We start from the raw sequence: 17,878 nt of genomic DNA on the forward strand, positions 1-17,878 counted from the left end.
TTTTCCTGTAAGTTTTTTTTTGTGAAGTTTGAGAATGAGCTCCTTCCAAGGGACATTTAGCACACCTTTTAATAAGTGTATTGGTAGAGGTAGAGGCATCCCGACCATGTTACAGGTGTGGAGTCCCATCCAGAGTGATGTAGTAGAGGGGAATGGGCAGGTTCTAGCTGAGGCCACTTATGTTAGTGGGGACAGAGTTCCTTCCCAGACCCAGTGTAGTACATCTCAGACGAGCGCACATACTCCTGACACACCAGTGACAGATCCCTTACCCCAGTCACCTGACGTAGTTGGTCAGATGAGTGACATAATTAGACACATTGGCCAGCAGCTGGCAGACAGCATTGTTGCACATCTCAGCCCAACACATAACGTCCCCATGCATAACACCTCATTCCCACATGACACGCCCATTGACACAACAACACAAAGTCTTGACTCATCACAAGTTCTGATACTACCGCACAGGAAAGTTCGCGAACCCCCGACTTTCAAGGGTGACCACACTGATCAAATGAATGTAGATGAGTGGGAAGACCTAATGAGGAACTACATAAGGAGAGCAAAAGTAGCTCCTGAGCATCAGGCAGAGGAAATCCTCATGAACATCAGCGGTAGAGCTAAAGATGTTGTCAAGGTTAGCACAAGAAACAGTGGAGTTGATGTAACCCAGAACCCAAATGCCATCTATAGCCTTCTTCGCAAGCATTTTTCTACTGCCCCTTGTTCACCTCTCCCTCTAGCAGACTTTTACACCACGCTGCCCAGGGATAAGGAGGCCCCATATGACTACTGGTTGAGGCTTAACAACGCAGCTGAAGTTGCCACCAATCGTCTCAAAGAACAGGGCAGAGATTTCGACTGTTCTTCCCTCGACGTAACACGGATGTTTATTAAAAATTGTCCATCCAAAGATCTTTCCATGACATTTAGGTCAAAAACAGTGGATAAATGGTCGGCAGTTGAGGTCCAAGCCATCATGGATGAGTACCAGACAGAAATGAGTCCCAGGACTGCCACTCCAGCTGCGGCGAACAGTCAGCCGAGTCATGTTCTATGTGCAGCGACATATGAGACCTACCAAACATGAAAGAGCAGCTGAGACGAGCTGTGTTCTTTTGTTGCTGAGGCACTGGAAGAAGCTGAAAGTTCGTGACGGGACTCTTTACAGAGTAAGGAAAGATCGCCACATGAACAGAAGAGTCTTTCAGTTCGTCATACCTGGGTCTCTGAAACACCAAGTCCTACATGGTGTGCATGACGCGGCTGGTCATCAGGGCTGTTCTCGGACACTCTCCTTGGGTAGTGAACGGTTCTTTTGGACAGGGATGGAGAAAGACATTACAAAACATGTAAGGCAGTGCCAGAGGTGCATCTTGGGTAAGACCCCCGAGCCAGACGCCCGGGCACCCCTGGAGAACATCCGCACTTCGGCTCCAATGGAACTGGTATGCATTGATTTTTGGACAGCAGAGTCCGGCGACAAGAAAACCACCGATGTCCTCGTCGTCACCGACCACTTCTCAAAGTTGGCTCTCGCCTTCCCCTGCAGGAACCAATCAGCAAAGTAAGTTGCCCGCTGCCTGTGGGACAAGTTCTTCTGCATTTATGGGTTCCCCAAAAGGATCCATTCGGATCAGGGAGCCAACTTTGAGAGTAGACTCATCAAGGATCTTCTTGAGATGGCAGGGGTGCATAAGTCCCACACAACACCGTATCATCCCATGGGTAATGGCATCGCAGAAAGATTCAACCGGACCCTTGGAGGGATGATCAGAACACTTCCCCCAAAGTCTAGGTCCAAATGGCCACAAATGTTGAATATGTTGACTTTCTGCTACAACTGCACAGTACATGAGACGACGGGCTTTGCGCCATTCTATTTGATGTTTGGACGTGTCCCTCGCTTGCCCATTGACATCATGTTCCATCATGTCTTGGAGAACGCCAATGTTGTCAGTCACAATGAGTTTGTGAGCACCTTGAAGAGAGACCTTTCTGAAGCCGTGCAAATTGCTCAACAGCATGCAGCCAAGGAACAGACCCGCCACGCCCAGATCTACAACCGCAAAGTCAAGGGGTCGCCATTGGCTGTTGGTGACAAGGTGCTACTAGCCAATCGAGGCGAGAAGGGCAAGCGGAAGGTTGCGGATCGTTGGGAGTCAACCCCTTATGACGTGGTGTCTGTGAAGCCGTTGATCAATGTGTACAGGATCCGAGATGATGCCACAGGCAGAGAGAAGGTCGTACACAGGAACTTACTGCTCCCGGTTGACTTCTTGACATTCTCGGGGCAGGTGGAGCCTGGTTCGTGTTCAGAGGGGTCAGAGATGGACGCACATTGTGGGAGTGACAAAAGCTCAGTCCCTGATGATCAGGAGGACACTCAGCTGCGCACTGAGAACTGGGTCATGCAGTCTCCAGCTCAGACAGAGGAACATGAGCACTTCTCTTCAGAGCATGATTCCGCCGATGCATGTCGAGGGGATGTCAGTGAGAGAAGTCTGTCAGCAGGCCATGATATCCACACACAGACTGAACTTTCCACAGACCCGGTGTTTGACATAGCACGCTCGACCCCTGACTCACCCCCAGATGAGACTGAACTTGAGGCGGTAATTTGCACACAACCACAAGACACACAGGGCCCCATCAATTTCACGAGATGTGGTAGGACAGTTAAACCCCCTGACAGGCTGATATGTGAAATGTCCTATCAGAGAGTCGGGATGCCAACATTAATGTGGGTTAAATATGACCATTTGATTTTTTTTTTTGGGTTTGTGCTGTGTGCCAATTGTCGCCATTATCTTTATGGCTTCTCAGTAACGGGTGTTGTTATGTGCCGTTTTGTGAAATGTAAATGGCATTTCTACTAGTCTGTGATAGGATGGGTTTTGAACCACCCTATTCCTTCACACTTCTGAAAGAAGAATTCCTATGATTGACTTCCTTGTACATCCTTGCCCGATAACCTTGTCTATTTTGCCTGTTGGTCTTTCTGTTGTCTTCCGTGTGTATGTTGCCTCACTTCTGCATAATTTAAGGGGGGTGTATGTAACGGAGTTGTACACTTAGGTTATTAAATTATGAAGGAAGTGACGCAACGGCGCACAGTGTGGCACTATGTCCCGCCCATAGTTTCCAGAACAATCTCGAGGAGATTCAGGGTGAGTCGCAATTTTCTGTTGGTCTCGATTAACGCGCATTTTCATGACAATATCTTATTTTGTTTCCCCTTTTGTACTGTCTAGTGTTATCTAATTAGTTCCCTTATTCATTTCGAGTCCAGATTACTTTTTGTGTCATTATTTACTTCACGTTTTGTCGAGTGGAACTTTGGAGCGCATGTGCTTCATAGTGCTTTTCTATTGCGCAGTTAATCACAAGACGAAACCCATGCGACTTCACCCATCCCTTCTGCCATACTGTGTTGCAGGTAATAATTGTTTCATTTCGTTTTTATTGAACAATATTTAGTTTCTTGTGTCGTGTTTCATTTGCCCGTGAGTGTCCGTGGCGGGTGGCGCCATTACAAGCGCACCGCGTGTTCTGCCGAGTCTCCGCCCATGATGCGTTCAGGGACATCTTGTAAATAACAGTGAACTTGTGTTGTATTCTCTTTTTCTGTAAATAACCACTATACGATCACACGTTGTTAATTCTGTTTTGTTATCTACAATGTTTTGCATTTGAGAACAATCTCGAGGAGATTCAGGTTAATCACAAGACGAAACCCATGCGACTTCACCCATCCCTTCTGCCATACTGTGTTGCAGAAATAAAAGAAATAAAAAGACACATCCACGCGTCTCGTCTTCATAAATACGGCAGCATCGTGGAGATGAAGACAGTCACTGTTGTGACACCCGTCACATATATATATATATATATATATATATATATATATATATATATATATATATATATATATAGTAAAGTCTCCTTATATCGATATTGGTTATATCGATAGTACTGCTTATTACGATACTATTTCTATGATCGCAAGGAGAAAATTATATATATATAAAAAAAAATATATATATAAAAAAAAAAATATATATATATATATAAAATATATATATATCGATAGTCCGGTTATATCGATATTTTTTCCGACTCCCGAGAATATCGATATAACGAGACTTTACTGTATATATATATATATATATATATATATATATATATATATATATATATATATATATATATATATATATAAAATTTGCCTTTTTTCAAGTAACATCACTTATTCTGTCCCATAATGAGATGTCATTTTTTTGTGTCAGTAACATGTATTGTACACTATATATATATATATATATATATATATATATATATATATATATATATATATAGAGAGAGAGAGAGAGAGAGAGAGAGAGAGAGAGAGAGAGAGCGAGAGAGAGAGAGAGAGAGTCAGTCATGCAATCATGACTGCAGATATATATATATATATATATATATATATATATATATATATATATATATATATATATATATATATATATATATATATATATAGAGAGAGAGAGAGAGAGAGAGAGAGAGAGAGAAATAGAAAAACTGAGGGCCTGAAATGAAATATTTGTGTATTGTACACTGTTGTTAAATTAGATGAAGTTGTTCAATGAAAATTTACTCATTAAATTATATAATAATAATAATAATAATAATAATAATAATAATAATAATAATAATAATAATAATTGTTGCGCTAGTCATTCTGGCAGCAGTCCTAGCGTTTTAACAGTAACCAAAATGGTAACTTTTCGTAGCGATTGAAAGTACTCACGAGAGAAAAATGATGCACAGCCGTGTCAATCATTGGTCTGGAAACTCGAATAACATTTTATTCTGCGCATGCTCTTAAAAAGGCTTCACAATTTCCGGGCATCACATGATCAGCTCGTTTCACAGGTGATATAAATCATGAAATTTCCCCAGTCGTGTCTTTGCCTCACACACACATTTACACACGCACACTCAACAATAATAATAATAATTCCTTTCATCACTTTGCTGCTGTGAAAAGTAAATTTCTCCACTGTGAGACTAATAAAGGCATATCCAATCCAATCCAATAATAATAATAATAATAATAATAATAATAATAATAATAATAATACATTTTAAGCGCCTCCTTAAGCTCTCAAGGACACTTTAAAGTCACAGACAAGCATAGGTACTATAATAAATAAATTATAATCACAAATCTCTTCTTTTCCTTTCGGCTAATCAGTAATCAGTCACCTCAGAGGTATGATATAATCACAAATACAATGCAATAAATAAAATACAATTATAAATAGAAACAAGAGAGAGAGATACACAGAAAATGCAATATATACGGTAAGAGGAAGAATAGATGTAACATTCAAGTGTCAAATATGTACGGAGAAAAATGCATCGCATCCACCAGTTGGGACCGTCCTTTGGGTCACAAAACAAGGAAGGTTCTCAGTTGCCCAGAAGTAGGCCACTGAGGATTCCATTCATTTGTACACTGCTTCGCAAATAAAGGTAGTTGCGCTTTTCCACTCAGCCAAAGGCGTCCAGCTGCAGTTTAACCCTTCCCCACTCAGCAAGAATTGTGATGCCAAGATTATTTCACGGTGAACTGTCGTGATACATCTGACTAGACTGATTCCACTAAGCGGCTACTGGAGATGAGCTTGAGAGGAGATCGGTAGGTTTGATCGAAAAGTTTAACCAGAGCTGCCCAATCAATGAGCTTGTATCACTGTCATACACAGCAAAAACTTGTGGGAAAGTTGTATGTTCGTAACCTTGTAAATTGGTTCAGTCCATAAAGAAAAGCCCAATAAAAAATATATTTCATTTACGTGCTTGTCATCTGATCAACTTCTTTTCCAAAGTAATTTCCCCCGTTTTGGGGGATGGGCATCAATAGCCCTGCAGAAGTCACAAATAAACATTTCTGCAGTGCTTCTTTGAATTTACAATCTATGACCGTGTGCAAATCATTTTTATGAGGCAAAAACTAAGAGGTTTTAACACATCAGGTGAATCACATTTCAGCTCAAATCGTTTGACTGTGACATCCAGCTTTGGGCGAGTCATATTTGTCTTCAACCCAGAATACAGCTGCCGAGCAGCAGTACGGCAGCAAGAGCCACATTAAACCTAATGTAATGTCGTGGGACCGGGTTCAAATCCAACTGGCTCTTTCTATGTGGAGTTTCCATGTTCTCCCAGGGTCTGTGTGGGTTTTCTCCGGGTCCCCCCACATTCCAAAAACATGCATGGCAGGCTGATTGAACCCACCAAATTGTCCCTAGTTTATGAGTGTGAGCGCAGATGCTTGTTTTCTTTGTGTGCCCTGTGATTGGCTGTCAACCATTTCAGGGTTGCCGGAAGACAGCTGGGATAAGATACCCCCCCCCCCCCCCCGTGAGGATATAGGAAAATTAATGAATTAACTAATTTTGTTTTTTCTCAATTTATTATGAAAGTATCTCCAATGTTGGCTACTTAATCTTAACGCACATGCCAGAGAGGAGAGAATGGATGCTCCTCTTCTTCTTTTCCTTTCGGCTTTTCCCTACAAGGGGTCGCCACAGTATTGATTCAAAATGGGATGAGGGGACGTCATATTTTCAAACGTGAATTTCAAAAATACAAGATTCTTGTTATATTTCCCTATTCGAAAAAAAAAAAAACACCACTTGCTCTGGGGAAAAATAATGTTACTTTTTTTTGGTAGAATGCATTTCAATCTAAAACCCTAAGTGATTATTAATGCAAAAATTCAAAATTTATATGACAAGTCACAATCACATCCGAGCTTTGAAAAAGCCCAGAGCGCAAGTATGTTGCTCAGAATCTTATTTTCCTTTCAGCTTTTCCCCTCAGGGGTCGCCACAGAGAATCAGTGTCCTCTATGAATGAATGACGCTCTGTCTTTGTGTTGTCATATTATTTGTTATTTATGTATTGTTCTTTAGACTTCAAGATGGTGCCGCGAGAGTGGCTGCCTTTCCAGCAGCTGATTATTTTGTTTTACTGCTAATTTCATTCCTTTCATTCCTTTCATCACTTTGCTGATGTGAAATATAAATGTCTCCACTGCGAGACTAATAAAGGCAAATCCAATCCAACCCAATCCATCTTCAGAGGTTTGATTCGTGGTATAACAAAATACATAGATAATAATTTCTCTCGGTCGCAGACCCTGGAATTTCCGAAAGTCCATTTTCTTAAAGAGTTTTTATTCTTTTTGCTATTTGGACAGTATCCGAATTAGAATCATAAAGACTTTAATAGTCCCACAAAGGGGAACTTTGCAAAATACAGCTGACCCCGATGTGATTTGAACATGCAACCTTCTGATCTGGAGTGCGACGTGCTACCGTTGGGCCAGATTCACAATGTCAGAACGATTGACATCAAACAAAGTCAAGTCAAAGTCAAAGTCAGCTTTATTGTCAAATATGCTAATATGCATGACATACAACACACAACACGTCAGTTTAAAAAGATACAAGGTTTAGGCATTACAATACATGTTGACCACAAGAACACAACCACTGACGGCAACATACCAGAGGGCTCGTGTACCTAAACAACCAAATAAGCATTCATTCCAAGATTAAAAAATGCTGTCCTCTCTCTCATTGGCATAAAGCTTACTTTGCTGACTCAACTGAACCAAAGACACCACAGGCAGCAAAGTTCTTTGAGACCAGTCTTCTTCAGTGTGGCTTACGCTTGTAAAAAATATCGTTTAAATGATGTGTTGGTATTGCACAAATGGGGCAAGCGGCCTTCCAGCAATTTGGTGGTTTGCTGATTCGACTCACCGTTTCCCCTTAGTCCTGACAAGGCATTCTGGAGGAAGAGACAAAACTAGTAATTTTGCCTGATGCCATGTCGTCATCCATCCCCAAAAACCAGCCATGACGACGCACCCTTGAGCAAGACACTTCACTGTTACTCTTAATGATTCGTGTTTGAATCAGACACTATTTTTCCCTGCCGAAGGGGAATGGAGACTTGTACTTACTAATAATTAAAGCCCGTAAATTAAAGCCCGACATGCAAAAAGACATGGCCCAATCTCAGTTGCACCAGGGTGTGACTAACTGGGATTGATCGCTTGAAACCTGTCACCACTATTGCTCAAAAATAAACCATAAAAAACAAGTGCCTCTTTGACCACGGACACAAGAATCATAAACACTCTGGATACAAATACCACAGCTGGTGTGAAAACTCAACTTTGCAAGCTTTTTGACAAGTGTTATTTTCGACAAACGAGTGATGTCAATCTCTGTCATGCTATTCCAAACACCAAACATGCCCCTTTTGTGCAAAACTAATTTTTATTCATGCACTCGTTCCCCCTAACAGCATGGATGAAACATTTTGCAAGCAGGAGCATTCAGATTCAAGTAAAAATGTTCAGTATATATTTGTTGTTGTTTTTTTCCTTTCTGTGTGGATCACAGCACAGGGACATTATCATATTATGTCAGCCAAATAACGCCTGCTTTCTCTCAAAACTCTGAGTGAGGCAGCAGATGTCAAATACAGATGTTACCATAGGTACAAAACCAAGCCGCCATTTCTGCAGCAGCTGCAACAGCAGAAGCAACAGAAACACTTCGATGTTACATGTAAGATGCCGGGATTTGTTTCCCTGGTCACGCTGCAGTCTGCTGCAACAAAACTTTGCCAGATTTTTCCAGGAGGACCTTTGATGCACTTCTTTTACTGACACAGTGAAGAGCACAGCGCAGAAAGTACATAGGAATACTGACAACATATACATATATGTAGAAGACAACCGCATTATTTGTGATCTTTGAACGGGTAAACTAACTCAATCGTGATATCACTGCTGATGTTCACCCTGTTCACCATATAAAAAAAGCACTTCTCTTCCCATCGAGTAATTCGACTTACATTATTTGTTAAAATATTTTAATGTTACTATGCACAAATAATTTACTTAAATGTGCAGGTTTTGCCTACAACAAAAGAACAGACGCATAAGGCTTCTATATGTTCATCCTGCAAACGGGCTACCATCACACTGGTGCGCATCCACTCCTGTCACTTTAAAAATGTGCTGCAGCTTCACTCCAGGTAAGAATATAATATTGGATATGACCCCACAAAATGTAGTTTCTTCAGTCTCTAATGACCAATTCAGCTAATCAATTTACTTGCCGAAACAAGGAACAAAGCGACAGCAGTGGAGAGCGTTTAACATTGCCCGTGAGGAAAACCGGACCTTTATGTCGATGTCCAGATGCGTTTAATTGTATTGTGAAAGAAGTACACAAAGGCTAACCAAAAAGCCACACGTTGCGCCATTTTTGAAAAGAAAATGAAAACACAGTAAAGAAATCAATGCATCAAGTTGAACGTAAGATGGCTCTGCGCGTCGTAACGGCGCAACTGACGAAAGCTGAGTACGTCAATGAAGCATGTGACCAAAGAGACCAATCACGATAGAGAATAAGCCCTGGACGCAATGGACAGCAACAATTTCGGTTATGTGTGCGGCATGTGCTGCAAACAGATGTGCCACGTGGCACAATGTGTCATTGAAACGATGCAATGCAGCAATTGTCGCGTGTGAATGTGAAACTACAGAAAACGTCTTTATACTATTACAGGCAGTTACAGCTTGGAATGGGCGCATCGATACTAAAATATTGACGTTTTGATCAGGAGTACTCCAATTCCATATCTTCCATTTTTTGGTGATTTTTCTGCAAACTAAGTACTTTTGCACGATCATCAGTACCGGCGTATGCACCCATTAACTCTTGTGTCCCAAAAGTATTCAAAGCATGCTTTACCTCTCCCATCATCAACATATGCAAGCTTTGCGGCGGGGTTATCAGTGCGAAAAGAAATTGTGGCTGACGTGCCACATTAACATGGCGCTACATTCTTTTCCGTCATCTTCCATGAAAAGGAGTTTGCACTGTTGTATATACTTGGTAAGACAATGTGACAGATTGTACGGATGAAAGCCATATTAAAAACCATATTAAAGAAAAGCAGATAAATAAAGGAAAAAAAGGTCAAAACAACATGCCGAACCTTCATTTAACACACTGAAATACGACACCACATGGTGACATGGAGGTGTCATGTTTCGGTTTGCGACTTGAGCAACCGGTGGCACTGTAGTGCCCCGCCTGTAGCTACACAGGTGTTGGTCCTGTCAGGTTTGTTTCGTCTTGTCATGTTTTGCTCATTGTTTTGTTTGCTACTTTGGACCTTTTTGTTCTGATGACTGTTGTTTAAGATTTTGTTCCTCCGAACTTTATTTAATACAATTTGTCAAATACAGGGTGTATTTGACAAATTGCTCCTCCCTCCTGACGACGTTTTGGGGGTCAACCACCACCACCATCTTGCAAACCGTGACAATAAGTGGTAACAAAACAGTTTGACGTAGTTTGGTTGTTGGTTGTTGTTGATGTGTGCGCAACCATTGGTGTGAGTGCTGCCCACCAGATTTTATTTGCAGCTGCTTTGCGGACAAACAAAATATGAGTGTTTTTACACTGTTTTGTTTCGAGGAAATTACATTTGATGACATTTTGAGCTGTACACATCCGCGCTGTAACTGTCACCTGCAGACAAGCCAGGCCGGAAGTACCACTACACCATAAGCCACTTCTGAAGTCTTTTTTGTTTGGTATTTTGATATACAGTGATACGAACGCTTTAGCTAACGAACTTTTCGCCTTACAAACGTTACATTCACGAGAATATAATTATGGCATCTGAACTATTTTTCGGGAAACACATGGAGCGCCACAATGAGTGAGGCGTCGTTCGCGAACGAGCCGGTTCTTGAACGAAGCTGGAAATGGCAGCTGGCTTTTTGCCCCTCTATTCCCATCCCCCAGTCTTCGGTTAAAGCCGCACATGATTGGTCAAGATCCGTGGTAGAGGAGGGAGGGGACACACACAGCAGTGAGGTGGGGTTACAGAAACACAGAGCTGCACATGAAAATAGATAGGCAGACAGACAGAAAACTGGTAGAAAACACAGTGAAATTTGGACTTGTTTCAACTTTATTGATAGTTCAAAGGCAGAGTGTAGACTGCAAGGTTAAAATATCCCATCAATCAGGCTCTACAAATAACCCGCACAAGCCATCAGTTCGATTTGAAATGAAAAGACAAGCAAGGGAACCAGCTCTTAATGAAGTTTCTAGTGTGTCTGCATGCATCTGTTGCTGTTGCAATATCACAACTTCCAAGATGTACAACCCAGAGCTTTATGCAAAAAGCTATCCATTCCATCAAGCCATCAACGACCATCACAAAGGTAAATAAAATGACTTTATGACACAGTACAGTTTATTTAAATAATTACAATACAATATCACATTTATTATACAAAAAATAAGGTATATTTTGTGTAGTTTTAAGGGTTATTTAGTTGAAAATTATGTTTTATGGGCACCTGGGAACGGATTATTCTCATTTTGATGGTTTCCTAGGGGAAATTAATGTTTGGAATAGACACTTTTTGCCTTACACATCCTTTCTGGGAACCAATTAAGTTCGTAAGCCAAGGTATCACTGTACTTTGCACCAGTATAGTTGGGCATAACATGGTGTTTGCGCTTTTATGAGCCTTTGTGGGATGGAAGAACACATTTCCCAGCCCATCCTCACTTGAGGCTGTAACCACTGAGCAACAAATCCGGGCCAAGGTACGACCAAGATGGGCCAGTTCTGCATCACCCAAAACATATTCATATTCGGAGTGTGGTTGGATCTTTCTTGAAGCATATGCCCTTTTATCCGACCAGGATGACTCTTCAAAATGCACACTATTAGATTATTGATCTAGGTACATCTAACACACGCACACACAATCTGATGGCAGGCAAAGGTCATTAGGCTCAGTTTTACTTTATACCCCATTAGACAACTGAACACTGTGATTACCAATAATTGAATGGCAAAACTAGGGGCTGATAACAATCTACACTAAAAGAATGAAAACATACTCCACTGTAGCATGCAAGTGTGAAAGCACCTTACTATTCCCTACTTTTACCTGATAAAACAAAGTGCAACAATATTATTGACACATCGTTATAAAATAAGTTGGAGCTCTCGAAGTAGCTAGGCGACCTACCTGGATTGTTGGCATCTGCCTCCAGGACCTGTAGTTCTGTGCAGTCGGCAAGGGAGTGCTCCAGACAAAGTTGCAGGAAACGCGCCTGGGTCCGGCTCACCCTCTTCAGCAAAGACAGCAGAGCCACTGTCTGCTCACACTCATTCCACCCTTTGAACCAGCTGGCAAGTATGCCAACCTGATCGCGAAACATCATGGTCTGAGAGAGGGGTGACTGATGGGGTGGCAGCGCTGCTGTTGGAGTTCCCAAAGTGGCTTTTGGTTTGGGGAGGGGCTGGCAAGTGAGGAGCGACTCCCTGGGAGACCTTCGCTCAAATTTCCAACACCGTTCTGGGTAGCACCGGAGAAGAGTCTTGGGATCTTTGAAAATTGGATGAATTCAACTGAAGCTGCGTGAGGCCATTCTAAGCTCTAGCAGCACGGTGGTGATCAGGTTGGTGTCAACGTGTTGATCCACAAAGTATCCTCAGGGAGACGTTTTGGCCTCAAATGGGAGTATGCAGTATCCTCATGCAGTGTATCCTCTCACTGCTGATATAACTTTCCCCTCAGATAATTACTCACCAACAGAGGAATTGATATTTGATGAGTCAGCTTTCCACCAGGCAATATGTCACATCAGCATCTACATCTGCATCACTGGCATATACTTTGAGGGCCTGAAGGAAGGTGTTAAAGGAGGAGAATAGTTAAGATCAAGTCTCATCCTATACTAAGCACTGCCCTTTCCATAAAAAAGCAAAGGTGTCCCTGTTGCTTCACCCGTGAACACTTTTGAACAGAGCTGCTGTAAAGGGGCATTTATAGGTCGTCTCATTGCCATCGCCGTGCGTTTAAGCTCGTGGTATTCAGTGCTGGGACAAAAATAAATTATATTCGTTTCTGGTATCCGCCCAATCCTAAAAATACAGCAGTGTGTTGGCTACTCATGGCGCTGCATCCCGGAATGACCCACAGGAAGGACGCCGGTCGGTGGTTTAGCGACGAAATGCAGGGTGAGGTGTGTACAGTATACAGCCGTGTGTGAGATGAGCGTGCGTGTGTGGGTGTGTCGGGGCTGGAGTAACTTCCGCTGCCTTATTTTTAAATGAAGGGCTTGTCTCAGAAACATGTACCGTGCTTGGGCTTGTGTGGAGTCTGAAAAGTGGCCGAGTGCTGAGCAGCTCGAGCATGGAGCTGACGCTGCCCTACTGGCTAGTTTTAGCCGCTTACTAAACCTGTCACTTTGCTTCATCAGCACACAAGGAGAGAACACTGTGGGAGTGTGCGTGCGTGTACGCACTGTATATGCACGTGCATACGTGTGTGTGCACACGCGCGCAGCAGAGGAATAAATAAAAAAGTCTCCCCTTCACTCACGGTCAACGTCCACCCGTGTTAGTTCAATGACTTTGTCTTAAAGTACGTATTTGAAGATTGCCAATAACACTCATCTGTATCTTATATGGCACCGTCAAAACCCACGCGAATACTGTAACTGTACTCCGTATCCGATTCACAAATGCCTGTTGCGTCAACAGGTAGCAAACATTTTTCTAACTTAACAACGACTTTATGTAAGATAATATCTATTAATCAGCGTTACGGGCACCGGTGGGTCAAATTACCCAGAGATTGAGGTTATTCTTTTTTAAATAACAATATATAGGAACGAAAATCGGCACTGAATTGGCAATCCAGTCGGAAAATAACAGGCGACTATAGTCCATAAAGACAGGATACAAACTTGAATAAATGTACCTTGTTGCTCAGTTTGCATCGTTGACTTTGTCTCAGCACGAGCGACAGACGCAATCTTTTGGGGGGAGCGGTGCCCCTTCACTCCGGGTATGTGGGTTTTGCCATCTTGACTAACTTTTCCTCCGTCTCTCCCTCCAAGTCGGCCTGCTCCTGCCCTAAAGTGCTGCAGTAGTTTAAATGCAACACGACGTGGAACATCTACTTCCTGATTTCAAAATAAGACGAGGGGTTGTGACCTCCAAAGCAGTTTGATTTTTTATAAGCTATGCAGTGTTTTGTCATGTGATTTTTGACGTAATCATGTGTCACAAATACTAGTTTCACAATATTGCCTTACTTGTTGGATAAGTACGTATTGACGATTCACAATTTCATTCCCCAAAATATCAGAATCGAATCAGAAAACCTTTAATAGTCCCACAATGGGAAAATTTGCAATTTACAGCAACAAAATTGAAAGGGGTAGGCTGGGGGTGGGGGCGAAAGATAAAACAAAGTATTCTATACTCAAAAGAAAATATCAAGAGACTGAAATGTACAACTGCATAAAAACGTTTCACAAAAAGTACTGTAGAAGTATGCAAAGTATAAAAATACAGTATACATATTGAATTTCTTTTTCTTGTATGAAGCAATGTTTTTGTTATTAAAAATGTAAATTAGCGATTGGTCACGTTGTGAACTTTGTTTTTTTTTTAATAAACTACAAGAATAAAATGTCCATGCAAGATATATTAGCTTGTTGAGTTTAACATGATTCTGTCCTTGGCTGGCTGCACACTAGTTAACATTTTGTTTTGAATTTGTGTTGAAAATATGTGCAAGTAAACACAGTTAAGCTAAGGAAAATTATAAAACATAGATATAATTGTTTATTTTGCAACAGCCACAATTAAAATGCGCAGTGAAAAAGACAAAGCATGCTCACCGTAATTTCACAGGGAAAAAAAGTTTTGTATAACATCCATCATGTTCAATCTGATCACAAACATACAATCCAAATTGCTCATTTAATCAAAAATGTGACATATAAAACGTATTTTTCAAACAAAAAAAATTGTGGATTGTAATCATTTATTTTGCACTGTAGTTAGTAGAGTAGTATGTAATACATGTCAAACTCATGTGGGCAACATTCAATTAAAACAACAAAATAAAGAAAACAAGAAAACATGCTTCAAAAGACTTGTGATTTTGGGCCTAGTGGTATTAGTGTACGTAAAGTTTGGGTGCTTATAATAAGACTTCAGCATTTCATTATTCTGCTAAATATTCTTGACGCTGTACATGCAAAAGACATTGTCATGCAAGAAGCAAATACGTGTAACCGCAACCAATTGCAATACATGGCATTTAGTAATAAAAAAAACAATTAAATAATAATAATAAAACAATAAAATACAATAAAAAGAAGTGGACTTTTGAGGTAAGTGTACAACAGAGTTCTATGTAGTTAGGGCTTTTAACATTTTTTTAAATTAGTGTCATTTATTTTGTAAAGGCTTTGTTTTTGTTTAATTTTGATTCATTTTAGTTTTTTTTAACATGTTGAATATTTGAAGAGTGCACAATGAACAATATTGCATTATGAAGTAAATTCTTACTCTTTACTACAATACATTACAATACGATACAATACAATACAATACAATACAATACAATACAATACAATACATCATATATTGATTTACATAGCGCTTTAACAAGACTGTCTTCCTTCTGTACTCATGGACAGTGATACCGAAATAAATACGTAGATTTAAAATGAAATCTGACAGTTCGTCTATGACATTAATTGGCAAAGATTAAAATTTATATTGACAACACAAGTATAATGTTGGATTTTGTAAAATGTAGTTGCTCTTTGGTTCAATGCTTTTCTCGTTTTAATAAAAAAAAAAATATCGATCAAGTTTTTCCATTAATTATTGTTAACTTCAATAACTTTGAAATACTCACTTCAATCGTTGAATCATAATCACCAGTGAGCACTGCAACTCGAGTGTCAAAATTATATTAACGTGTTTTAAGGAGCACATACAATTAGCAAGAAAATAAGTGAATAGGTTTACTCATGATGAGCAATCGACTTTTTCCTCGGGATGACGACGGTAATTTTGAAAGCATGGCAGGAAAAGAAGTGAAGAGGTTTAACTCGTTATAATAAGCAGCCTCGATTTCTTTCCTCGTGATTATAACTTTAATTTTGAAGGCATGGGCAGTCTGGTTCCGTCTACATTTGTGTAGCTTGATACTGACAAGCTAGCGCAACCAGTTTCCACATGCTAATCATTAACAGTGGAGCATGACGTCATGGGTTTGGCAGCGCGAGGCAGCACCAAAATAGAGAATTGAGAGTGAGAGTGAGTGAGAAACCGAGACCCTGCGACAGAGAGGCGGCCAAACCTCCACACGACACCACGACAAAATACAAGAAAGACTTTTGTTCCCACAGAAATATAGGAACACGTTGTATATACTGCCTATTTATCAATGGGACTGATTCTTTAACCGATCAGATTTCAAATTAGCCTCATAGCATCATCTAGCTGGACCACAATTAAGTCAGCATTTTCTGGTCTCTGAATTGTTGGTTCGAGCAAGCCAAGTGTGACGACCAAACAGGGGTGCGGTGGCCAATGGGAAATTTCTGAAAAATCTATCAATTTAATCGAACAGTCTGTGTATTATATCACAATAATTGTGACATGATATTGCTGGTATTAAAGCGGTAGATAAGGTAATTTCAGTCTCCGTTGAAGGCCCAGGTATCAAATGCACGACCTGCATGACACATTCATGGGGTCAGTTGTGATAGACCAAAGTGGGCATGTGCATGATGTAATGCAAACCTATGAATTTACTTAGCTCAAATTTGAGCTTGTGAACATAAAAGCAATGTTGCAACAAGGTTATAGCATTGCCTCAAAGTACTTAGCAAGCATCTAACCCTATTGCTCTAATGTCATCCCTGATCCAGATAGTATTGCGAATACTTGGAAATATATACAGTGCTATTAAAGAAAAATTACAATTAAAATGCTTTTAATTCTGCATGCCCACTTTGCCTCATTTTTGAATCTATGTCCAAATGCACAAGCTGCATATTCCAAAGGCCACATTTTTCAGCAGCATGACTTCAATATTGAACATGATTTGTGTTTTTCAAAGTGTCGAAAAAACAATTCGGAGGCTGAGTACTTCGACCCATTGATAAATAAACATAACTCGGTCTGTATATTTCCACCTCCGTAATATCAATCGTCTCCGTCTCTCTCTCACCCCTCACACCGCTGCTACCCTTAACCTCAGTCTGGTCACCTCCCGTATTGACCTTTGCAAATCACTTATTTTCGGTGTCAATGAAAAAATTCTCTATAAACTCCAACTAGTCCAGAATTCCTCAGCTCGGATCATCACAAAAACTCCTTTCACCACATCACCCCCGTCCTCCAGCAGCTCCACTGGCTCCCTGTTAAACTATGTATTAAATTCAAAATACTTTTACAGTGTATTTACATTTAAAGCCATCCATAACCTTGCCCCCATTCCATCTGTCTGACCTGCTTCAAACCCTGACCCTCAGATCCTCACCCTCCCCCCACCTCTGTGTGCCCTCTGCCCGTCTCCCTACGATGGGGAGCAGAGCTTTCAGCCGCTCTGCCCCCAAACTCTGGAACTCACTTCCACCCAACATCCGTAACATTGACTCTCTTCCCACTTTCAAATCCTACCTCAAAATGTATTTGTTTAAAATTGCATTCACAGTTTAGTTTAATCAGCTATTTTATTATTCATCATGTATTTATGGTTTCATTGTTCTGTGTATTGTTCTTTTAATTGTAAAGTGTCCTTGGGTGTTTTGAAAGGCGCTTGTAAATTAAATATTATTATTATTATTATTATTATTATTATTATTATTATTATTATTATTATTATTGAAATCCTCCCTCTCATAAAGCTTCAGTGCATCATATAAACCATGCCGCATTT

At 40.6% G+C, this 17,878-nt stretch overlaps 1 protein-coding gene and 1 long non-coding RNA gene across 2 annotated transcripts in view; one reads left to right on the plus strand and one right to left on the minus strand.

Annotated features, from left to right (window-relative positions):
- Window positions 1-14,023, minus strand: part of samd4a (sterile alpha motif domain containing 4A) — an 88,033-nt gene extending 74,010 nt beyond the window's left edge. Inside the window, exons 1-2 of the mRNA XM_088991941.1 lie at window positions 13,886-14,023; window positions 12,146-12,804 (exon numbers count right to left, since the gene is read on the minus strand). Coding sequence (XP_088848067.1) covers window positions 12,146-12,341 — 196 coding nt within the window. The 5' untranslated portion in view covers window positions 12,342-12,804; window positions 13,886-14,023. The remainder of the gene's footprint in view (window positions 1-12,145; window positions 12,805-13,885) is intronic.
- On the plus strand, window positions 2,812-3,799 carry LOC148900307 (uncharacterized). Its single transcript, XR_016114438.1, has 2 exons — window positions 2,812-3,170; window positions 3,380-3,799. It is a non-coding gene; the product is annotated as an uncharacterized LOC148900307 (long non-coding RNA).
- Window positions 14,024-17,878: the final 3,855 nt, after the last annotated feature.

Source organism: Hippocampus bargibanti, linkage group LG03 (genome assembly GCF_051943395.1).
Source record: "Hippocampus bargibanti isolate YZ-2025 linkage group LG03, ASM5194339v1, whole genome shotgun sequence".
In the NCBI taxonomy this organism is placed as follows: Eukaryota; Metazoa; Chordata; class Actinopteri; order Syngnathiformes; family Syngnathidae; genus Hippocampus; species Hippocampus bargibanti.